The sequence below is a fragment of the Gobio gobio genome (genome assembly GCF_949357685.1).
Source record: "Gobio gobio genome assembly, chromosome: 24".
NCBI lineage: Eukaryota > Metazoa > Chordata > Actinopteri > Cypriniformes > Gobionidae > Gobio > Gobio gobio.
Genome location: NC_137120.1, coordinates 12,002,890 through 12,022,758, shown reverse-complemented (window position 1 = coordinate 12,022,758; position 19,869 = coordinate 12,002,890). Strand labels below are relative to the sequence as shown.

The 19,869-nt window shown below is 38.8% G+C and overlaps 1 protein-coding gene across 5 annotated transcripts in view; it reads left to right on the top strand.

Annotated features, from left to right (window-relative positions):
* The window catches only part of asic1b (acid-sensing (proton-gated) ion channel 1b), a 306,597-nt gene that overhangs the window by 228,516 nt on the left and 58,212 nt on the right, over positions 1-19,869 (top strand). Inside the window, exon 1 of one of the 5 annotated variants that reach the window (XM_079807343.1) lies at positions 17,229-18,303. The exons of the other annotated variants lie outside the window; for them this stretch is intronic. Within the exon in view, the coding sequence (XP_079663469.1) occupies positions 17,701-18,303 (603 nt within the window). The 5' untranslated portion in view covers positions 17,229-17,700. Of the gene's footprint in view, positions 1-17,228; positions 18,304-19,869 lie in introns of those variants that run through there. 5 annotated transcript variants of the gene reach the window in all.

Below are 19,869 nucleotides of genomic sequence, written 5' to 3'. Positions count from 1 at the left end.
TCGTTACGTAATCACTAATGGCTTCTTAATGTTTTCATCCGTCATATTGAGTAAAGAAGGCCATCTGAAAACGCTAGGATTTGTGGTGTTTGGGTTGAGGATGTGAAAGCGTCACGTTTTTTAAACTCACCTTTGAAGCGATTCACACTCAGCTGCGTTACACAGTTCAGCTGCTCCTAACTGAGACGGATCAAGTCAGATAGGAAGCTCAAATCAATGGTGGAGAGCCAGAGAGGCTTGAATTGTAGTATCTGAGAGATTTCAGGTGTCTGATTATACTTTAAAGGTCACAGAAGCATGTCTTCATGTATAGACGTGTTTTTGTAGCTCATTTATGCTTGTATACTTGCTTGAGGGATGTGTAGAAGTTCTGTTTTCTGATATATTACACAGAGAAATGGCAAGCACTTGTAAAAAATCACAGGCTCCAATCAGATTGTGCACAGGTTTACATGAATATGCATGAAAACTCAATTGTTTTAAAGGAATCAAGATGATATAATGAGCATTTGAGAGGAAGAACTAGTTATTTGACTAAATGTATGGGTTTTATATGCAATGTTAAAGAGTTTTTAAAAGGATTCTGTTTGTCTGTGAAATAACTGGTCTTTATACATTTTTGATGGACATAAATTTAACAAATTTTTATTCAAATTTAGCCTTTCAGGAATTACTGCATCATTCTTAGGATAATATTTATATTTATTAGTTTTTTTTGTTTAGTATATTGTATTTATTTTACTCTCTGAAGCGCCTTGAGAAGCTTGCTTTAAAAGCACTATATGCAGTGAAGAATTTTATAATTTTACGTCATTGCATTTATGTTATAGTTAGAGCCTGACTGTTTATAACGCTATATTAAAATGGTTGTGTGTTAGAAGCTCACTGCTCAGAAGTGTAGCAGACACTGGAGGGAATGAGACAGTTCTCAATAAAATGCTGGATCGAAATTCAATTCAAAGAGCCCTTGGTTGGAAGTGAACAGGATCAGTGACAGAAGAGATTCAGATATGAGGTCAAGCAGGTGTTGAAGTCTCTCTGACACACGCACACACACATACACAGAAGTGTGTGTTTCCTGCAGGGTGAAGTCGACATGTCCTGCCTCATTACTCTGGCTCTGTGTGCGGCTGACAACCGCTTTTATCCACTTTCTCTTCACACACACACACACACACGCACACACACACACAAACAAACAGACTGAGGCGTACCTGGATCTGTATTAATAGAGCCTGGACAGATTCTCTGTGATGCAGACAGCTGGAAAGAGAAGTACAGCTTCCTAGATGAATTCAGATGCTTAGTATTGATGGATGAATCTCATGAATTTTGTTGAGAACATGCCTAGTTCATATTTCACCAAAAATAAAAATTCAGAAATAACATATTTTCCTGTTATTAACATTTGTTGTATTTCCCAATAATTCCCATTATTGCAGTGTGTGTGTGTGTGTGTGTGTGTGTGTGTGTGTGTGTGTGTGTGTGTGTGTGTGTGTGTGTGTGTGTGTGTGTGTGTGTGTGTGTGTGTGTGTGTGTGTGTGTGTGTCTGTGTGTGGACTGGTAATCCCTACGTTATGGGGACAATGTCCCCACAAAGATGGCAATATCCGAAATCCTCGTCCTTGTCAGGGCATTTTTAGGTCCCCATGAGGAAAACATCGTATAAATCAGACTAAGTGATGTTTTTTGAAAATGTAAAAATGCAGAATGTCTCCTGTGATGGGTAGGTTTAGGGTCAGGAGCAGTGTAAGGGGATAGAAAATACGGTATGTACGGTATAAAAACCATTACGCCTATGGAAAGTCCCCATAAAACATGAAAACCCAACGTGTGTGTGTGTGTGTGTGTGTGTGTGTGTGTGTGTGTGTGTGTGTGTGTGTGTGTGTGTGTGTGTGTGTGTGTGTGTGTGTGTGTGTGTGTGTGTGTGTGTGTGTGAATAAACTGTACTGTTACATATTCATGTATTTGTGATTTGTTTGTTGTGTTACGATCTGACTGTCCTCAAGGGGGCGAGTATGTGTCTTTGTTTTCATTAGGGACTGATTGCCGGCACCTGTGGATCCTGTTTGTTTGGCATAAGAAGTCCAAGCAGCCAAACCTGTGCGGCGGGCGGGGTGCTCGGTGGCGGTTCTTTGTGCTCTCCTGTTGTGTCTAACCCCGGTTCATTTTCCTACCGTTATGTCTATATCATTTTGTTAATAAACCCCTATTGTACGAGCCGTGTTGTCTATGTCCTCTCTTGTGTTATGGCTGCGGTCGTAACATAATTGGGGGCTCGTCCGAAGCGATTATGTTTTTGTTTTGTTTTTTTTCATGTGTGGAGGAAAATGTGTGACGTTTTGCCCGTCCTAGAAAGAGTTTGGTGTAACTGCTGTGGTCCCACGTGAGTATTTGCCCTGTATTTTGTAGTCGTCGGGTAGGTTGGACCTGCCACTTTGTTATTTTGCCTTTTTTATTTTTAGTGGTTATTCGGAGTGGGGGTACGTTTCAGTTCACGTGTGGCTGATCTTGTTAATGGGATCGGTGCGCAGGTGGGCATGAGTTTTTATAAAACACTCTTCACGTGTCCAGATGCATTAGTGATGAGAAATTGGAGTGGAAATGTACTTAATGTTGTAATCTTGATGCAAAATATCATAGTATTTTTGTTTTCTCTAGTCTAGCTTGTGACCTAATCCAGTGGTCTTCTACAGAGGTCCTGTCTCTCTCTATTTGTAGTGAAAACACTAGTTGTTTTCAACCAGGTATCATTATTCAGGTATCAAAAGCACATCAACTGGTCACGGGGTACCTCAAGGCTCAGTTCTAGGACCCCTCCTGTTCTCCATATATACTACATTGCTGGGACCTATTATACAGCCACATACTTTCTTCCTTACTTTCATACCATTGATATGCTGATGACACACAGATTTAGTTTTTATTTCTACCTGACGACCAAAGTTTATTTCCAATCTGCTTCAGTACACCTGCATGTGTATTTTCAAGTGATCCCGAAGAGCTTGATATGCCATTTCATTTGTTTTTTATTAGGGTTGGAACTAAACTCTGCAGGACAGTGGGTGTAAAAAGCCTGGCATTGTATATTATTAATATTTTTGGCACTTTAACAAATTGCTTTTGTTCCTCTTTTGTAAGTCGCTTTAGATAACAGTGTCTGCTTAATGCATAATTGTAAAGTTTGGGGCTGAAATATGACCTTCAAAGCATTCTTTCATTAACCATGATATTTTAAATCTGTATTTGTAAAGCCGATCTGTGTCTTTATCTGGGATCTTTCATGTTGAGTTGAAGGAGTTTGATGCTGTAAGGTTTGATGTTATTTCACATGTTTGTCCATTGCAAATACTATAAAGGAATGTCTACAGAACCTTCACATTTAGTCATTCATTTTGATGAAATATGGTTTTCATTTTAACATCAAAGTCTGACTTCAGCTTCATTTTTGTTCTACACTCCACAAAAATGAAACCTGAACAACCTTCGGCATAACTTTGGAAATGAATCAAGCGCCATTATTGTGTCTTGTTTCAAAGACAATTTTGAGATCAAACAAACTTGAATAATGAGGAGACCGCTGGAAATCGCTGATGTTCAGACGGTCACCTGAGGTGAAAAAAATAAAATTGAGTTTAAATGTAAGAATGGCAATGTCTGAGAATATTGCATCTAGGGGCAAGACTTTGATGTCCCGCTGCTCTGAAAAACTGACAAGACAGACTGCTGGGAAATCTGACCTGTAGCGAGGCTGACGTGGGTCTGTGCGTTGAAAGCAGCTGTTTATCTTTAAGAGGCTCTCAGGGATTTCTGGGAAAGTGGCAGTGTTATTTACTGCAGAGATTGTTTCTGGAGATGTTTTCATACCCATGCATGAGCATTTGTGAGATACTGTTGTTCGTTTTAAAGGTTAGTCATGTGAACAAGATTCATATCTGCAGTGAGCCGGAGCAGCTGACCCATGAGAAGGGTCCAGTTCAACCCATCGGAGAGTCATTCATCAGAACTGCCTCACTAACACACACTGACTCGCCCTATATAGTAGACGGAAAACAATACATGACAAGTGTAGTACGTCCCCAGTTGGCCTACTACTCCCGGCAAGATTCTGAAGTGTATACGATAAACACTTTACTATCCCATGAGGCAAGGCCGTAACCATGTCTTGAACATTGGGGGCGGACCAATTTATTTTATTTTTATAACGCATAAAGAAACAGAACAATGAACGAAATTCTAGGTCTAATTCTATTTGGGAAATAATCATTCCGGGACTATTTGCAAATAATATTTGCATTAATTTGCGTCAAATATATCGTTAGTCTCGAGATGCTTCCCGTTAGTGAATAAATACATAGATCCGCTGTTAACATTCAAATTCCTTAGTGGTCTGGTGGTAGAATTTTCGTGTCGAAGGTTACAGGTTCTAAACTGCCCTCGTATATATTTTTTTCTTCATTAAAGGGGGGGTGAAATGCTGTTTCATGCATACTGATCTTTTTGCACTGGACACAGTTCCAAAAGCTAAGGTGGACGTTTGATGGGAGTATTTCTTTGCCAAAACTAGTACTTCCTGTTAGTCATAAGTTTCGGAAAGTTTTTTTCGATCATGGGTCCGCTTGACGTCAACAGGGCGGAATTTCCTTGTATGGGCCGTACGGACAATTCTACCGGAAGAGCGCGCGCGAGAGAGAGAGAGAGCGAGAGAGAGAGAGAGAGAGAGAGCGAGAGCGAGAGCGAGAGAGAGAGAGAGAGAGAGAGAGAGAGAGAGAGAGAGAGAGAGAGAGAGAGAGAAATAGGCTACGCCCATCAAAGCGCTGGCTCGTACAGATGGAATTTGCTTTCCCGGAGTTGCGCAAATATTTATGTCTGTTCCCTGCATTTCGGTGCCGATTGTTTTATAAACAAGGCCCAGTTCGACGACGGATTTTCAGATCGCCTAATACTGAAGGATGGAGCGGCCCCAGCGATAAAGGTCCCAACGTTGGAACCGCAGGTTTGACTGCTTCAAATGTCTGTTTTTGCCTATGCCCATCAAGTAGCCCAAACATGATCACGTATTGATCAATGGAGCATGCGATGTATAGTGTGTGTACATTTGTTTAGCTGGCCACTATATGTGTATGTTTGTGTATTGTAAAAGCACTCCAAACAACAATACACAAAGAATGGGGAAATATGTTGAACTAAATAAGCGCGCTTCTTCATTCAAATGCGCTACTATTCCATGTCTTTCTATGTAAACACTAGCCTGACGCGCAAAACCAGTCCGCTTACTACAAATCACGTCTACACAAACCACGCGTAAACACACACACACACACACACACACACACACATTGTAACACTCGCGCTTGATATGGTGTTCTAAATAACACAAGCCGCTAAACATATTATATAGTTAGTGTAACTTATACCACATAGTCGACGTCCTGCTCTAGTCGTTTTTGCTGCTGCTCCTGTTCAACTTCAACCTCTGGGTCTGATTCCGGATCATAGATGTATGGCTGTATCTGATTAAAAGCCATTTTTTATGTTGAATAAAGTTTTTCCCCGCTTTTAGGGATGACGCAGCTTTCAGACGCACTCAACTCAGTAACAGCGGCGCGTGCTCGACATTCTTTAGCTCCGCCCACACGATACGCCCCCAGCCGCACGGCTTTTTTCGGAAAGACTCGGAACAGCGCATCTTTCTTTTATAATTATAATAAAAATAAAGACTTTTCGGAGATATGCAGGATGCAATGCTACTCTATAGGTACTCAAGATTGACATGAGACTGACTGAAACTGAGTGTTTCCCCACCCCTTTAAAATCAAAGATGTTCAATGATTGTATATTAAGAGCAGGGACACGTTTGTGTGTATTTTGTTTTGTGATTTCACTGGAAAGAATAGAGTCCCCGCAATGGCATTAAAGGAACACGACACTGTTTTTGAAAATAGGCTCATTTTCCAACTCCCCTAGAGTTAAACAGTTGAGTTTTACCGTTTTCGAATACATTCAGCCGATCTCCGGTTCTGGCGGTAGCACTTTTAGCTTAGCTTAGCATAGATCATTGAATCTGATTAGATTGTTAACATCTCGCTCAAAGAGTTTTGATATTTTTCCTATTTAAAACTTGACTCTTCTGTAGTTACATCGTGTACTAAGACCGATGGAAAATGAAAAGCCGATATGTCTAGGAACTATACTCTCATTCCTGCGTAATAATCAAGGAACTTTGCTGCCGTACCATGGGTGCAGCGGCACAAAGATATTACGCAACGCCTGAAAATAGGCTAACTTCCGTCAACATAACCAACGTGACAACCTACTTGCACAGAGACGAGCGTGCTGGGGACTATTTTCAGGCTCTGCCTAATGTATAGTTCCTAGCCATATCGGCCTAGAAAATCACAACTTTTCATTTTCCGTCGGTCTTAGTACACATTGTAACTACAGAAGAGTCCAGTTTTAAATAGGAAAAATATCGAAATGGTCATTTTTGGAGCGAGATGCTAACGGTCTAATCAGATTCAATGTTGTATGCTAAGCTAAGGCTAAAAGTGCAACTGCCAGACCCGGAGATCGGCTGAATGGATTCGAAAAAGGTAAAACTCACCTTTTTAATTCTAGGGGAGCTAGAAAATGAGGCTATTTTCAAAAATACTGGAGTGTTCCTTTAAGCGATAGATTGACGCGCTCGTCTGTGTGAAGACTGTGAACGAGCCAAAAGAGAACGTAAACCCCACCTACTTTGATTTGACTGGCCATCTCAATCATTTTGACATTGACGAGTGCCGTTAGACCTGAGGCAGACCAGACAAAAAATTTAACTTTTAAACCTTTTTGTCATCCTAACACAAGGCCACGGGAGAGGATTTGCGAATGGTAGTGAAGCGACGCAACCAAGGGCGTAGTTTTGGTTTGAACATTGGGGGGGTTGAAGTGTGAACCGTTTTATCGGGGTCCCGGGGCATGCTCTGTCATGAGATTTATTTATTTATTTGTTTGTTTGTTTAATTTAGCAAAATGGTCTTTTGTGGTATCATCCACACATGCGTTGATAACTGCAAAAAAGTAATAGCCTAGTTAACAATTACTTGTTTACTTAGGATATGATGTATTTGTATTTTATTTAAGCACCTAAAAACTTACCAGTTTGACTGAAGTTTCTAAATGAAAGCGCTATCATAGGTCAAATTAACTGTACTTAAAATGTTCTTATATTCATCCTTTGGAATATCTGAAAGCCAGGTTTACCTAATATATGTAATTATTAGCAGAACACATTTAACATTTTTTAAATCAAGAAGGTCCTCTTGATTCTAACATTACTTGGCCTTGTGAAAAAGTAACAAAGTTCTTGTAATTGTTTAACTATAGCATTTATTTACAATAAGGAGGTACATTGGTGACTCCTCTGTACAATGCTAAGGCCAATGTTAACCTTTTTCTTTCTTTTTTTCTATCTATAGCTTTTGTAATGAAAAATAGTAACATACTTGTTTAGAACCTATAGCTACAACACGCCACATTGTTTATATTAGGGAAAAAATATATTCCCTTAACAGATTGTCTTTTATAAATTGAGTTAAGTTTTAGTCCAAATTTACCACAATAATTACAACAGAACGTGATGAATTCTAGTAAAGGTGGTCATGAGTTAAAACGCTTTCTAGTTTTTGTTGGTGCAGAATGATGTTTTCACCTCTTTTCATCACTCTTTTTAGTTCATGTGGCTGTTCTAGGTCATGTTCGACTGTCTCCATAGCGTTTTAAAGCGGTACATTCTCAATAGAATTCGCAAATTTATCAACAGCGTCGCGATAGGAACTGCTCATGCAATTCCACACAATTATAAACTGGGCTTTAGTAATATTGCGCAGTAATATATTTAGTAATTATATATAATTATATATAATTAGTAATTAATTATATATAGTTAATTAATAGCCTGATTATATGTTTCCATTAACCAATGGTAGGCTATAAATATTGGGGGGGTTGTACTTACTTGTTTAAGTCCACAAACTACGACCCTGGACGCAACTGACACTGGTAGGTCACATGATAATGACACCATGGTGAATATAGCATGTCCGGATTACATTCATACAAACATTCATACCATATAGAACGCCTACTTATTTCGCATTATTCATTCAAAATGAGTTCCTGCTTAAGAAAGTATGCAAGTTCAGATGCATCGCTTGTTTCTCTCTCAATTATCTGCCTGTTCAACGCTATCTCACAACCAATTGGCTAAATTGTAGGAATTCGTATGACCTCACTCGTATGAATTCGTATGATTTGTCTATACTGCAGTGATGGGTAGGTTCAGGGGTGGGGGTTGAGGTTATTTCATTCATACGAAATCATACAAATTGACCAACTCGTCAAATACGTACGATTTAGCAAAAATCGTACTAATGAGGTCGTACAAATTCGTACGAATTAGCCACCTCGTAAAATATGTACCAATTGCCGTGAGATCTGGTTGGCCTGTTCAGAATGTTAATCGTTTCAAAACTTTGTGAGATACTTAACCAGACATCATTTTGATGTTGTAATGGGCATAATCATTCAAGTTGAGCGCCATTGAACATTCTTTTGTGGCATTTAACATTTTGATTTTTTTTTCCCCACTTAAACATTTTTTCTTGTTTTGAATGTTTGAGCAATTTCTCACTTGATTCGTTTTGAGCATTAATTTGGTAATTCAACAATTTGAATGTACTTTCAGTTGTGGAATTGGAATGTTCTCTCTCTGGACAACGTTTTGAACCTTCTTTGATTAGAATTTTTTTTGAACATGCTTCCTCTTGAGTCAAACATTTTGAGAGGTGTTTTTCTTCAATCTAATATTTTTCTCCCAATTTAATAATCTTGCTCTGAATTGAAGCCATTTGATCTTTTTTCCCCCCTACTGAACATGTTAAATGTCTTTTCAATATGAACGTTAATTAAACAAAGAAATCGGTCTGTTTGAATGTTATGAACAATCTTTCTCATCATTTGAATTTCATGCGGTCTCCTAATTCAAACATCTTAAAAAAAAAAAACTCTTCAGATTTTTTCCCCTTCATCTCTGAACTCAGGCCGTTTGGTCATTTGTCTCTCGGTTAGAACATTTCCATTATCTTTTCAAATGTTTCGAACATACATTCTCTTGAATCTATTCATTTGAATTTCTATCTCCTGATTCTTGAACATTCTTTTTTTCTTCAGTTGCTTTGAATGTTCTTTGATTTAAGCGTTTTCTCCATTCAAACATCTTGAATGTAGTTTTTCCTGACTTTTCAAACGTTCTTTCAATGTTCTGATTCAAACATCTTGAATGTTTTTTCCCCCCAATTCAAACAGTACCTTTAATCTTTCAAATGCTTTGATCATTACTTCTCATGAACATTTGTCAAATGTCATGACCATTCTCCCCCTGATTAAATAAATTTATATATGAAGCATATTTTTAGCTTTCCTGATGAATGTTACAGTGCAGCTCATTAGGTTTAGAGAAAAAGTCACTATCTCTCTTTTGCTTGCTCATGTTTTCTGTTTCTGGCTTTGGCCATGATTTATACTCTCTTCTCATCCGCTGCTGCATTGTCTAGTATTTATTTATTTATTTATCTCTCTTTCTCCTTCTCTCGTTCACCATTCTTTCCACAAAACAGAAGCTTGTCTGCCATCGTCAGAACTGAATTATCTCTTTTATCGTATAAGAGAGTCGTCGTCTCCTTCCACAGCTGCAGAGTCTTCGCAGAGGACACTTGTCTTTAGCCTGGGTACTGATATAGGCAGCTTTCCAGATCACTACAGCATACACTAGTAGTGTCTGAGGTTTGGGGTTAGTACGCTGAATGTTAAGTAATAACGGGAACGGTCAACCCAGCTGTGAGACTATATTTGGCTAAATCTGTAAATGTGATCTCTTTAAAATGTCAAGACAGCAATGATATTAATGATCAAATGGAGATGTTGCACAAGTCTCTTGCTTTTTAGATGTTTAACTTTTAAAAAGAACACACACACACAATAATCTTACATGTGTAAAAAAAAAGTGTTTGTATAATTTAACTATTTTTAAATATTTATCTTCATTAAATTTGATAATGAATAATGATAACTAATTAAAAATTTAGAATGAGATCTCAAAAATATCTTAAACTGGGCTCATATTTGCCAAATTAATCAAAACTCAAAAATATCTTAAATTAGGCTCATATTTGCCAAATTAATCAAAACTCAAAAATATCTTAAATTGGGCTCATATTTGCCAAATTAATCAAAACTCAAAAATATCTTAAATTGGGCTCATATTTGCCAAATCAATCAAAACCCAAAAATATCTTAAATTGGGCTCATATTTGCCAAATCAATCAAAACCCAAAAATATCTTAAATTGGGCTCATATTTGCCAAATTAATCAAAACTCAAAAATATCTCAAACTGGGCTCATATTTGCCAAATCAATCAAAACCCAAAAATATCTCAAACTGGGCTCATATTTGCCAAATTAATCAAAACTCAAAAAAAAGAGGTTTGGGGTTAGTACGCTGAATGTTAAGTAATAACGGGACGGTCAACCCAGCTGTGAGACTATATTTGGCTAAATCTGTAAATGTGATCTCTTTAAAATGTCAAGACAGCAATGATATTAATGATCAAATGGAGATGTTGCACAAGTCTCTTGCTTTTTAGATGTTTAACTTTTAAAAAGAACACACACACACACAATAATCTTACATGTGTAAAAAAAAAAGTGTTTGTATAATTTAACTATTTTTAAATATTTATCTTCATTAAATTTGATAATGAATAATGATAACTAATTAAAAATTTAGAATGAGATCTCAAAAATATCTTAAACTGGGCTCATATTTGCCAAATTAATCAAAACTCAAAAATATCTTAAATTGGGCTCATATTTGCCAAATCAATCAAAACCCAAAAATATCTTAAATTGGGCTCATATTTGCCAAATTAATCAAAACTCAAAAATATCTCAAATTGGGCTCATATTTGCCAAATCAATCAAAACTCAAAAATATCTCAAATTGGGCTCATATTTGCCAAATCAATCAAAACTCAAAATATCTTAAATTGCGCTCATATTTGCCAAATCAATCCAACCCCAAAAATATCTTAAATTGGGCTCATATTTGCCAAATCAATAAAACCCCAAAATATCTTAAATTGTTTTCTAGCTCTACAAACTTACACTGTACAATTTCGAAGTTGTAAATAAAACTAAACCATTTAAAAAACTCAATTGTGTGACAGAAAATGTGAGTCGCAATTCAAAAGACGAAGAAATCAAGTTTCAATTTCCTTCAAGAAACACAGCATCTTCCATTTAGACAAGAAGAGCTTTACTTTCACTGAAGAAATCAATGAGCTCTTGTTTTAATGTTTGCCATTTTATTCCAAATGGAAGGAGCTGTATTGCTGTCATGCTTTTTGTTTCCCCTTTGTTCACCATGAAATAAACCACTTTGGCCCACATCAAGGCTATTTTGGGCTGCAAACCATTTTCCCCATAAAATGCAGTCTCAGTTCAGGCTTTTTCATGGTTGTGCTCCTCGAGTTTCTTCCTAAACCCACTGGCTCACATCTCTGTTAGACTTCAGGGTCACAGTTAAAGGGGTGATGAATTGAGAAATCAACTTTTCCTTGAGCTTTTGATATATAAAAGGTCATGGTAATATAAGAATATCCTGTATGTTTAAGAGCTGAAAACTTCCTTGTTAGTCAAAGAAAAGCTTTTATTGACACCAGACCCAGCAAACGATCGATCTCAGAATGTGCCAGGCTGTGACGTCATCGTGTGGTGAAACGCCGCCTTAACAGAAGAAGAACAACGCCTGATTCTGTAGTCTCGCCCACCGACTTGTGTAGCTAAACCGGATCGAACTTTCAAGCAATAAACATGCTGCATAAGCTTCATTCGGATTCTAATACTATGAATGCATGGATGAACTTTATTTTTAATGAATATCCAGCTCACGTGGGGAAGACAATGCGTGTTTGAAACCACGGATTCATTTGTAAACAAGAGACTGGATTTGCAGACAGGATTAGATTACATGAATGAATGAAGCAACACACTTATGTGAGTAAAAAATGTTTTTTTTATATGTGCTAGTATTGCATTGTTACAGATCGTTTGATATCTATTGATTATGTGTACGTGTCTAACTGAACATAACTTAGCACGCTGTCACATTTATGGGCCAGGGCTCGCAAAGCCCAACATCCCGGGCTATGTGTTTTCCAGACGGGCTACCAAGTGCCTTCTTCATTCTCTTGACTTGATATTTGAAGGAAAAATACAATCACGGAAGTTTTGATCATGCTTTGATTTGTCTGACTCTGCAGTGAGTCTTGCGTGCGTGTGTGTGTATCATAGACTGTAAAAAAAAAAATATGGACGTAGTGTCTGTGACGCCACCCATAGGATTCTGAAGAGCAGCTTTGAAGCGTAAAGTAGGGTCGAGCTGGCCGTTGCCATCTTGGCAGCAAGTCATCGGCGTCACTCCCGGATAACAGAAAATGGGCAAAAAGGCGGGAAGTGGGTGGAGCTGTGGTGACGTGATGACTAATAGACAGCAGACAAACGACAATCCACCTGTCACTCAAAGTGGCCACGCCCTTAATTACGCAGAACTTTAAGACTTTATATAATGTAAACGAATGAGTTATAAAAAAATTCACCCCCCTCACAGTTGTCATAAAGGGCAAAATTAGCCATATAGACCAAAACCACAATTTGAACCAGACTGTAAACATGTTTTTTCTGCTGTAAAGTTTGGCATTTTAACATGGGGCTCAATTAGATTCTGTGTGGCCCTAGTGGCCAGTCGATGAATTGCAATTTAAGTCACTTCCGTATTGGCTTCCAGAGAAACTGGAGGAGGTTGCCGCTTGGTGTGTATGTGTGTGTGTGATGCGCGGTTCACGGTTATATCCACCGATCGGGCAGGCCAAGTAATAAAAAATAACATTCCAATTAATTGCGGGTGGATGAGAGAAAAAATCATTGTGTTTGTTTGCTAAAGACATATTGCGCGCCCTGTGGGACGAATCATCATTCCGGTTGCCGCTTTCAAAACAATCCGTCACTTGTACTCACGGGGGAGCTGATCGCTCATTATAATATGCAAAGCTTATCCAATCCTAGCCGTGGGCGTTTACTTCCAAGTCTTCAGTGCGGCACGCCCATCAAAACTGAGCGTTCCACGAGAGAGGCTCAAAACCAGGGTAGAAAATAGCCTATTACTTATTCATTATGATGTTTTTGAATGTAAAAACCACACGAACGTCCTAAGTTGACCTCAGACAACAGTATAATACAATAAAAAAGCCAGTTCATGACACCTTTAACAGATTAGTAGCAGAGATTGGGATTACCTCAAACACATTTCTGCATTGTAGGAGTTTTTAGCATCATATTTACCGAATCTAGTGTCATTTTCAATGTTAAAATACTCTTTTGTATCCCAGTGCAATTTTGTGTAAAGTATACAACTTTTTCGGGTCATGCGGTTGCCTTTCAACCATCATTGAGAGGGTCCACTTTGGCCCTTAGACTACTGAAGCATTTTATACACAATTCAAAGTACTTCTTTTTTTATTTCAGGCCAAAGGAGATTCACTATCACCCTTTTTTTTACAAAAGAGCAGTGCATGCCCATTTAAGAGGCTGAAAATACAGAAATTTGCATCAACCTTTTAGACCCCCCCCCCCAATCTTCACCAATACGATGAAGTATTTTTCCAATCTTTTAACCCATTTCAGCATCAAAAAGAATACATCCTTCCTTTGCAACAGCAAACTGTGTGGAGTTCTTCTCTGGGAATCTCCGGGGGGAAAAAAACAAGTTCTTCGTAATAAATTGGTCTCTGACAGCAAGCTGCAGACCAAGGTTTTGAGGAATATTAATTTGCGTTTTCATCTGGGTGTTGATGTAGCTCAGCGTGTGCTTGTCCCCACAGTGGTTCCGCTTCTTCTTTGATGAAGACGCTTGTAAAAAAGCGTTTTGAGTGTTGAACATGTGGGTGTGCAATGACGAACTGCCACTGGGGTCCCATGCCAACTTCACATGCCTCCAAAATATGAAAAGATAGAAAAATCATTGCTATTCCTTCTGCCTGAGCCCTGAAAGCGACACAATTTCATCACAGATTTTATTTGAAGATAAAAGCACAATCCTTAAAGGGTTAGTTCACCCAAAAATGAAAATTATGTAATTAATTCCTCACCCTCATGTAGTCCCAAACCCGTAAGTCTTTCGTTCATCTTCAGAACACAAATGAAGATCTTTTTGATGAAAACTGAGTGATTTCTGTCGCTCCATTGACAGCTACGCAACTACCACTTTGAGGCTCATTAAGGGATTGTAAAACTAATTGAGTGGTTTAGTCCAAATTCTCTGAAGAGCCACTGTCACTTTATTTGATGAACAGATTGAATTTAGGCTTTTATTCACATTCATCAAACATTCATCAACTCACACATCAGTTGTGGTAAATGAAGGCTCAAGCATGTTCGCTTGACGAACCAATGAGGTATCGTGTTGCGCAGCACGTTTGAGCTTCCTCAAGAACCAATGAAGTTCATTCTCGTGTTGCGCAGCACGTTTGAGCTTCCTCAAGAACCAATGAAGTTCATTCTCGTGTTGCGCAGCACGTTTGAGCTTCCTCAAGAACCAATGAAGTTCATTCTCGTGTTGCGCAGCACGTTTGAGCTTCCTCAAGAACCAATGAAGTTCATTCTCGTGTTGCGCAGCACGTTTGAGCTTCCTCAAGAACCAATGAGGTTAATTCTGGTGTTACGCAGCACATTTGAGCTTCCTCAAGAACCAATGAGGTTCGTTCTTGTGTTATGCAGCACTTTTGAGCTTCCTCAAGAACCAATGAGGTTCATTCTGGTGTTACGCAGCACATTTGAGCTTCCTCAAGAACCAATGAGGTTCATTCTGGTGTTACGCAGCACATTTGAGCTTCCTCAAGAACCAATGAGGTTCGTTCTTGTGTTACGCAGCACGTTTGAGCTTCCTCAAGAACCAATGAGGTTCATTCTGGTGTTACGCAGCACGTTTGAGCTTCCTCAAGAACCAATGAGGTTCATTCTGGTGTTACGCAGCACGTTTGAGCTTCCTCAAGAACCAATGAGGTTCATTCTGGTGTTACGCAGCACGTTTGAGCTTCCTCAAGAACCAATGAGGTTCATTCTGGTGTTACACAGCACGTTTGAGCTTCCTCAAGAACCAATGAGGTTCATTCTGGTGTTACGCAGCACGTTTGAGCTTCCTCAAGAACCAATGAGGTTCGTTCTTGTGTTACGCAGCACATTTGAGCTTCCTCAAGAACCAATGAGGTTCGTTCTTGTGTTATGCAGCACGTTTGAGCTTCCTCAAGAACCAATGAGGTTCATTCTGGTGTTACGCAGCACGTTTGAGCTTCCTCAAGAACCAATGAGGTTCATTCTGGTGTTACGCAGCCCCGTTTGAGCTTCCTCAAGAACCAATGAGGTTCATTCTGGTGTTACGCAGCACGTTTGAGCTTCCTCAAGAACCAATGAGGTTCATTCTGGTGTTTCGCAGTACATTTGAGCTTCCTCAAGAACCAATGAGGTTCATTCTGGTGTTACGCAGCACGTTTGAGCTTCCTCAAGAACCAATGAGGTTCATTCTGGTGTTACGCAGCACGTTTGAGCTTCCTCAAGAACCAATGAGGTTCATTCTGGTGTTACGCAGCCCCGTTTGAGCTTCCTCAAGAACCAATGAGGTTCATTCTGGTGTTACGCAGCACGTTTGAGCTTCCTCAAGAACCAATGAGGTTCATTCTGGTGTTTCGCAGTACATTTGAGCTTCCTCAAGAACCAATGAGGTTCATTCTGGTGTTACGCAGCACGTTTGAGCTTCCTCAAGAACCAATGAGGTTCATTCTGGTGTTACGCAGCACGTTTGAGCTTCCTCAAGAACCAATGAGGTTCATTCTGGTGTTACGCAGCACGTTTGAGCTTCCTCAAGAACCAATGAGGTTCGTTCTTGTGTTATGCAGCACATTTGAGCTTCCTCAAGAATCAACGAGGTTCTCATCCTTGCATCATCCTTAAATCATCCTTGCACCACTCTCTATATAGATTTAGCATTGTTTAGTACAATATTTAATGAAACTGAATTTGCCTATAAGTAAAAAAATATATTTTAAAATATATTTTTAGATTTATCTTTTAGTTATTGCAATAATGTGCTTGTTAAGGTCTCAAGAAATGTAATTTGTGTGCCACTATTATTACAATTGCTTTTAAAGATAAATGTATAGGGTACATCAAAAGTTCGCTTTCAAAATAACTTTAATTGTTTTCATGAGCATCAAATTCTCTTTGTCATTAAAAAACTCTTCTTGGCATATAGCTAATGTGACTTTGAAAGGAAATGTCAAATGTGAATCGTAACACCCCTACTGTAATTTATTTGTGACATTCATAGCGCCTCGCATATATTTTTTTCCCTCAGTAAAAGAAAGGACAATGGAAGAGGACACACAGTGCTTGAATGTCCACAGATCCACCCACCAACATTCACTTCACATAAGACCGATCACATCCAGGTGTTTACAGGTTTATTTTGGCACGGAGTTCTGGTCAATACTGTCATCTGTTACATACACATTTGGACAAGAACCCTTTGTGAGGCATCTCAGAGCCTGCCAGTTTAAAAAGGGGTTATTGACTTTGAACACATTGTTAAGATAAGTGGGCCATGACCCGCGGGCATCATGCCCACTTTTGCCTGCATGTAAAAAAAAAAAAAAAAGCACCATAGTGTGAATGTGCTGACGTCAACGTGAGTATGCTTGTGACAATATGCTGCTTCTGGCATGAATAACAAACTGACACTTCACTGTATTCACATAATTCATTTAGAGACAAATTCCCTGCTGCCATTTCAAATTCGGAATGCATGTTTGCTTTCAGAATGACCTAGAGCAAAATAGTTCATGAAATATGGTTCTCGCTGCACATAGTTTATTTAAGCATTATTATTTATCATCAGTGTGATGCATTAGCAAAATGTTGATACAAATTTGGCAATATTTTTGATTTGACATCTTATGGGTTTGTTGCACTCAAAATAAATCACTCACGGTTAATCATCAAAAAAAAGACGTATTTTTTCTTCAAATAAAATTAAAAGAGAGAGAACATTTTAACCACTGCAATAAGAAAGTTCAGTGAAGTAAAAGGCAGCAGAGGATGAGCGCGCTCACAGAGGAAGAGAGCAGAGCGCGCGCGGAAGGGATGAAGCTCGCGCTGTTGCTGAAACGAGCGGTACAAATACTCTCCCCAGTGAATTACTTCGACTGAATTTATGAAAATTGAACTTCTTAAAGTGCAGAACAGATTTGCAGTATGACAGAACCGCGAGAGCACACGCCGCGAGGAAAATGTGGCGACGTGTCCGTTTCTGGCAACAGTTGAGACTTTTACACGGGCTATATTTCGCTTCCCTGAGAGGGAAAATATGGTGAAATAGTATTTCACCGTCCTCATTCACTACAGCGCTGTATTTCGAACAGTTGTGATGAATTTGCAGATTTCTTTCCCGAGCGAATCGTCTCAGGAACAGAACCGTGCGATGACTGCCCGTTTCGGAACGTTTAACTGGTCGCTTCTGAGGTAAAACTGCGCGTCAAACGTTCTCCAAAATGTGCCAAGGCGACGCCGCACCGAAACAACGCACGGAAGGATCTCTGAAAGAAGCCGGCAAGCTCTTCTTGAAGCACACGACCTTTCACGGATTAAGACACGTCTTTCTGAGTGGCTCGTACCCGCGCAGAGTCGCGTGGCTACTGGCGTTTTTGACTGCGTTGGCGCTTCTTCTCACTTGGTCCTCCAACCGGGTCCGATACCTGCTCTCGTCGCCGGTGTACACCAAGGCGCATATGGTTTACGCGAAACGCCTCGTATTTCCCGCCGTGACGATTTGCAACCAGAACATCATACTGCCGCGACGAATGAAAAAACCGGACATCTTTAGCGCGGGACGGTGGCTCGGGCTCTTCGGGAAAAACTGGCAGGTGTCCGCCGCGGTTCGAGACGCGCTTGCATCGCACGATGAAGGAACTAATAGTGAGCCTCCCTGGTCACCGTTATCTCGCATCCTGGACTTCAACCACTTTCTACCCCCTCCTCGAGACTCTCAGCCCTCCATGAGGCAGTTATTAGACCGTCTGGGGCATCAGCTCGAGGAGATGTTGCTTTACTGTCGATTTCAAGGGCAGCTGTGCGGACCGCGCAACTTTAGTACCGTAAGTGTGTTCATTTAACTTTAAAACGATGACAGATGTAATGGAAGCGTTCTAAAAGTAAGGCTTATACAGATAGCACAATGTTAAAGCATCTGCTGTATGCAATCTGAGAAACCAGAGATGCCAGTTTTACATACATTCTAAATAATAAACACCTTAAATACATCTTCTGAATGTATTTTTAACATCTGACAGGAAACCTCAAAGAGACGTATTGCAGATGAGCACACGCTAAAAATACGTCTAACAGATGTAAACTAGACATCTCTGTGATGTATGTGTGCTATATTTCTCCTACTATTTTTGCAGTATGCATATTGTGCCTTTGGCTTTTGGCTTGCTCAGTTGGGGACACAAAATATTCAACTATATTACTTATCAGCGAATTTCAATTATCATAAAGTCATAATTAAGAGATAAAATGTTGAAAATATGATTTTAAATGTCCTCATTATTAGATAAAAAGTCAAAAATATGACATGCTAAATCATTATTAGATATAAAGTCAAAAATATGATTTTAAAAGTCCTCATTATTAGATAAAAATTCAAAAATATGACATTCTAAGTCATTGTGAGATGAACAGTTGAAATAAGGACTTTACAAATTACATTTTCTTTATTTAAAGTCAAAATTATGATTAAAAAATCTACATTAGATTTTAAAAAGTCTAAATTATGACCAAAACACACACTAAGACATTGAAATCATGCTTTTTATTTTTTTAAATGCCTTTTTAATTTTTTTGATTCACACTTATAATAATATTTATATTATTGTTTTCATTTTGTGCAATATATACATATATATATTTGTTTTTACAACAGAAATTAATCAATCAAAAACTTACTTAAGCTTTTCATCTAAAACAAAATTAATTTCCTTTCATCACTGTTAAGCTGCTTTGAAGCAATCTGTGTTGTGAAAAACGCTATAGAAATAAAGGTGACGACTTGACTCTGAGCACCATGCAAATTTGAAAGTTTTTCAACTAATTTAATACGAACTTTGGGAATTTGTATGCAGCTACTGTGGAAAACTGTATCCCATAATGCACTGCCTCTTGACCTTCCATTTCCATTGAAACTAATTAACTGCAAGTAATTTCAGCTGGAACTTGAATATCTTTTTTGACTCTGTATTGACTTGGAAGATAAACAGTATACCGCATGTTGCCTACTACTATTTAAAAATAGTAAACTACACAAATACTCTGGTTACACTTTATTTTAAGGTGACTTATACTGACTCACGACTTTGTAGTGTTCCAGGCAAAGCACAAGGAACTGTGGTAGCTAGATGTAAACAAAGCATGGCGGACCGTACGGGGCTTATACTCATTTACAATAATTTCTCTCGCCAAAGGTGCTTACTCCTTGCTTATTTGAGGGAAACGGAGGAGAAAAAAACAGGGAAAGAGAAGCTGTTATACCTTTTATTAAACATTATTTGTATATTTGTTTCATAAACACTGCATCCGTAGGGTCTGCCATTGTTGTTTTGCGGGCTATGTGACGTCAGAGCTCGTAACTGGGAGTACATCGATCTAGTACAAGTTCACGGGTG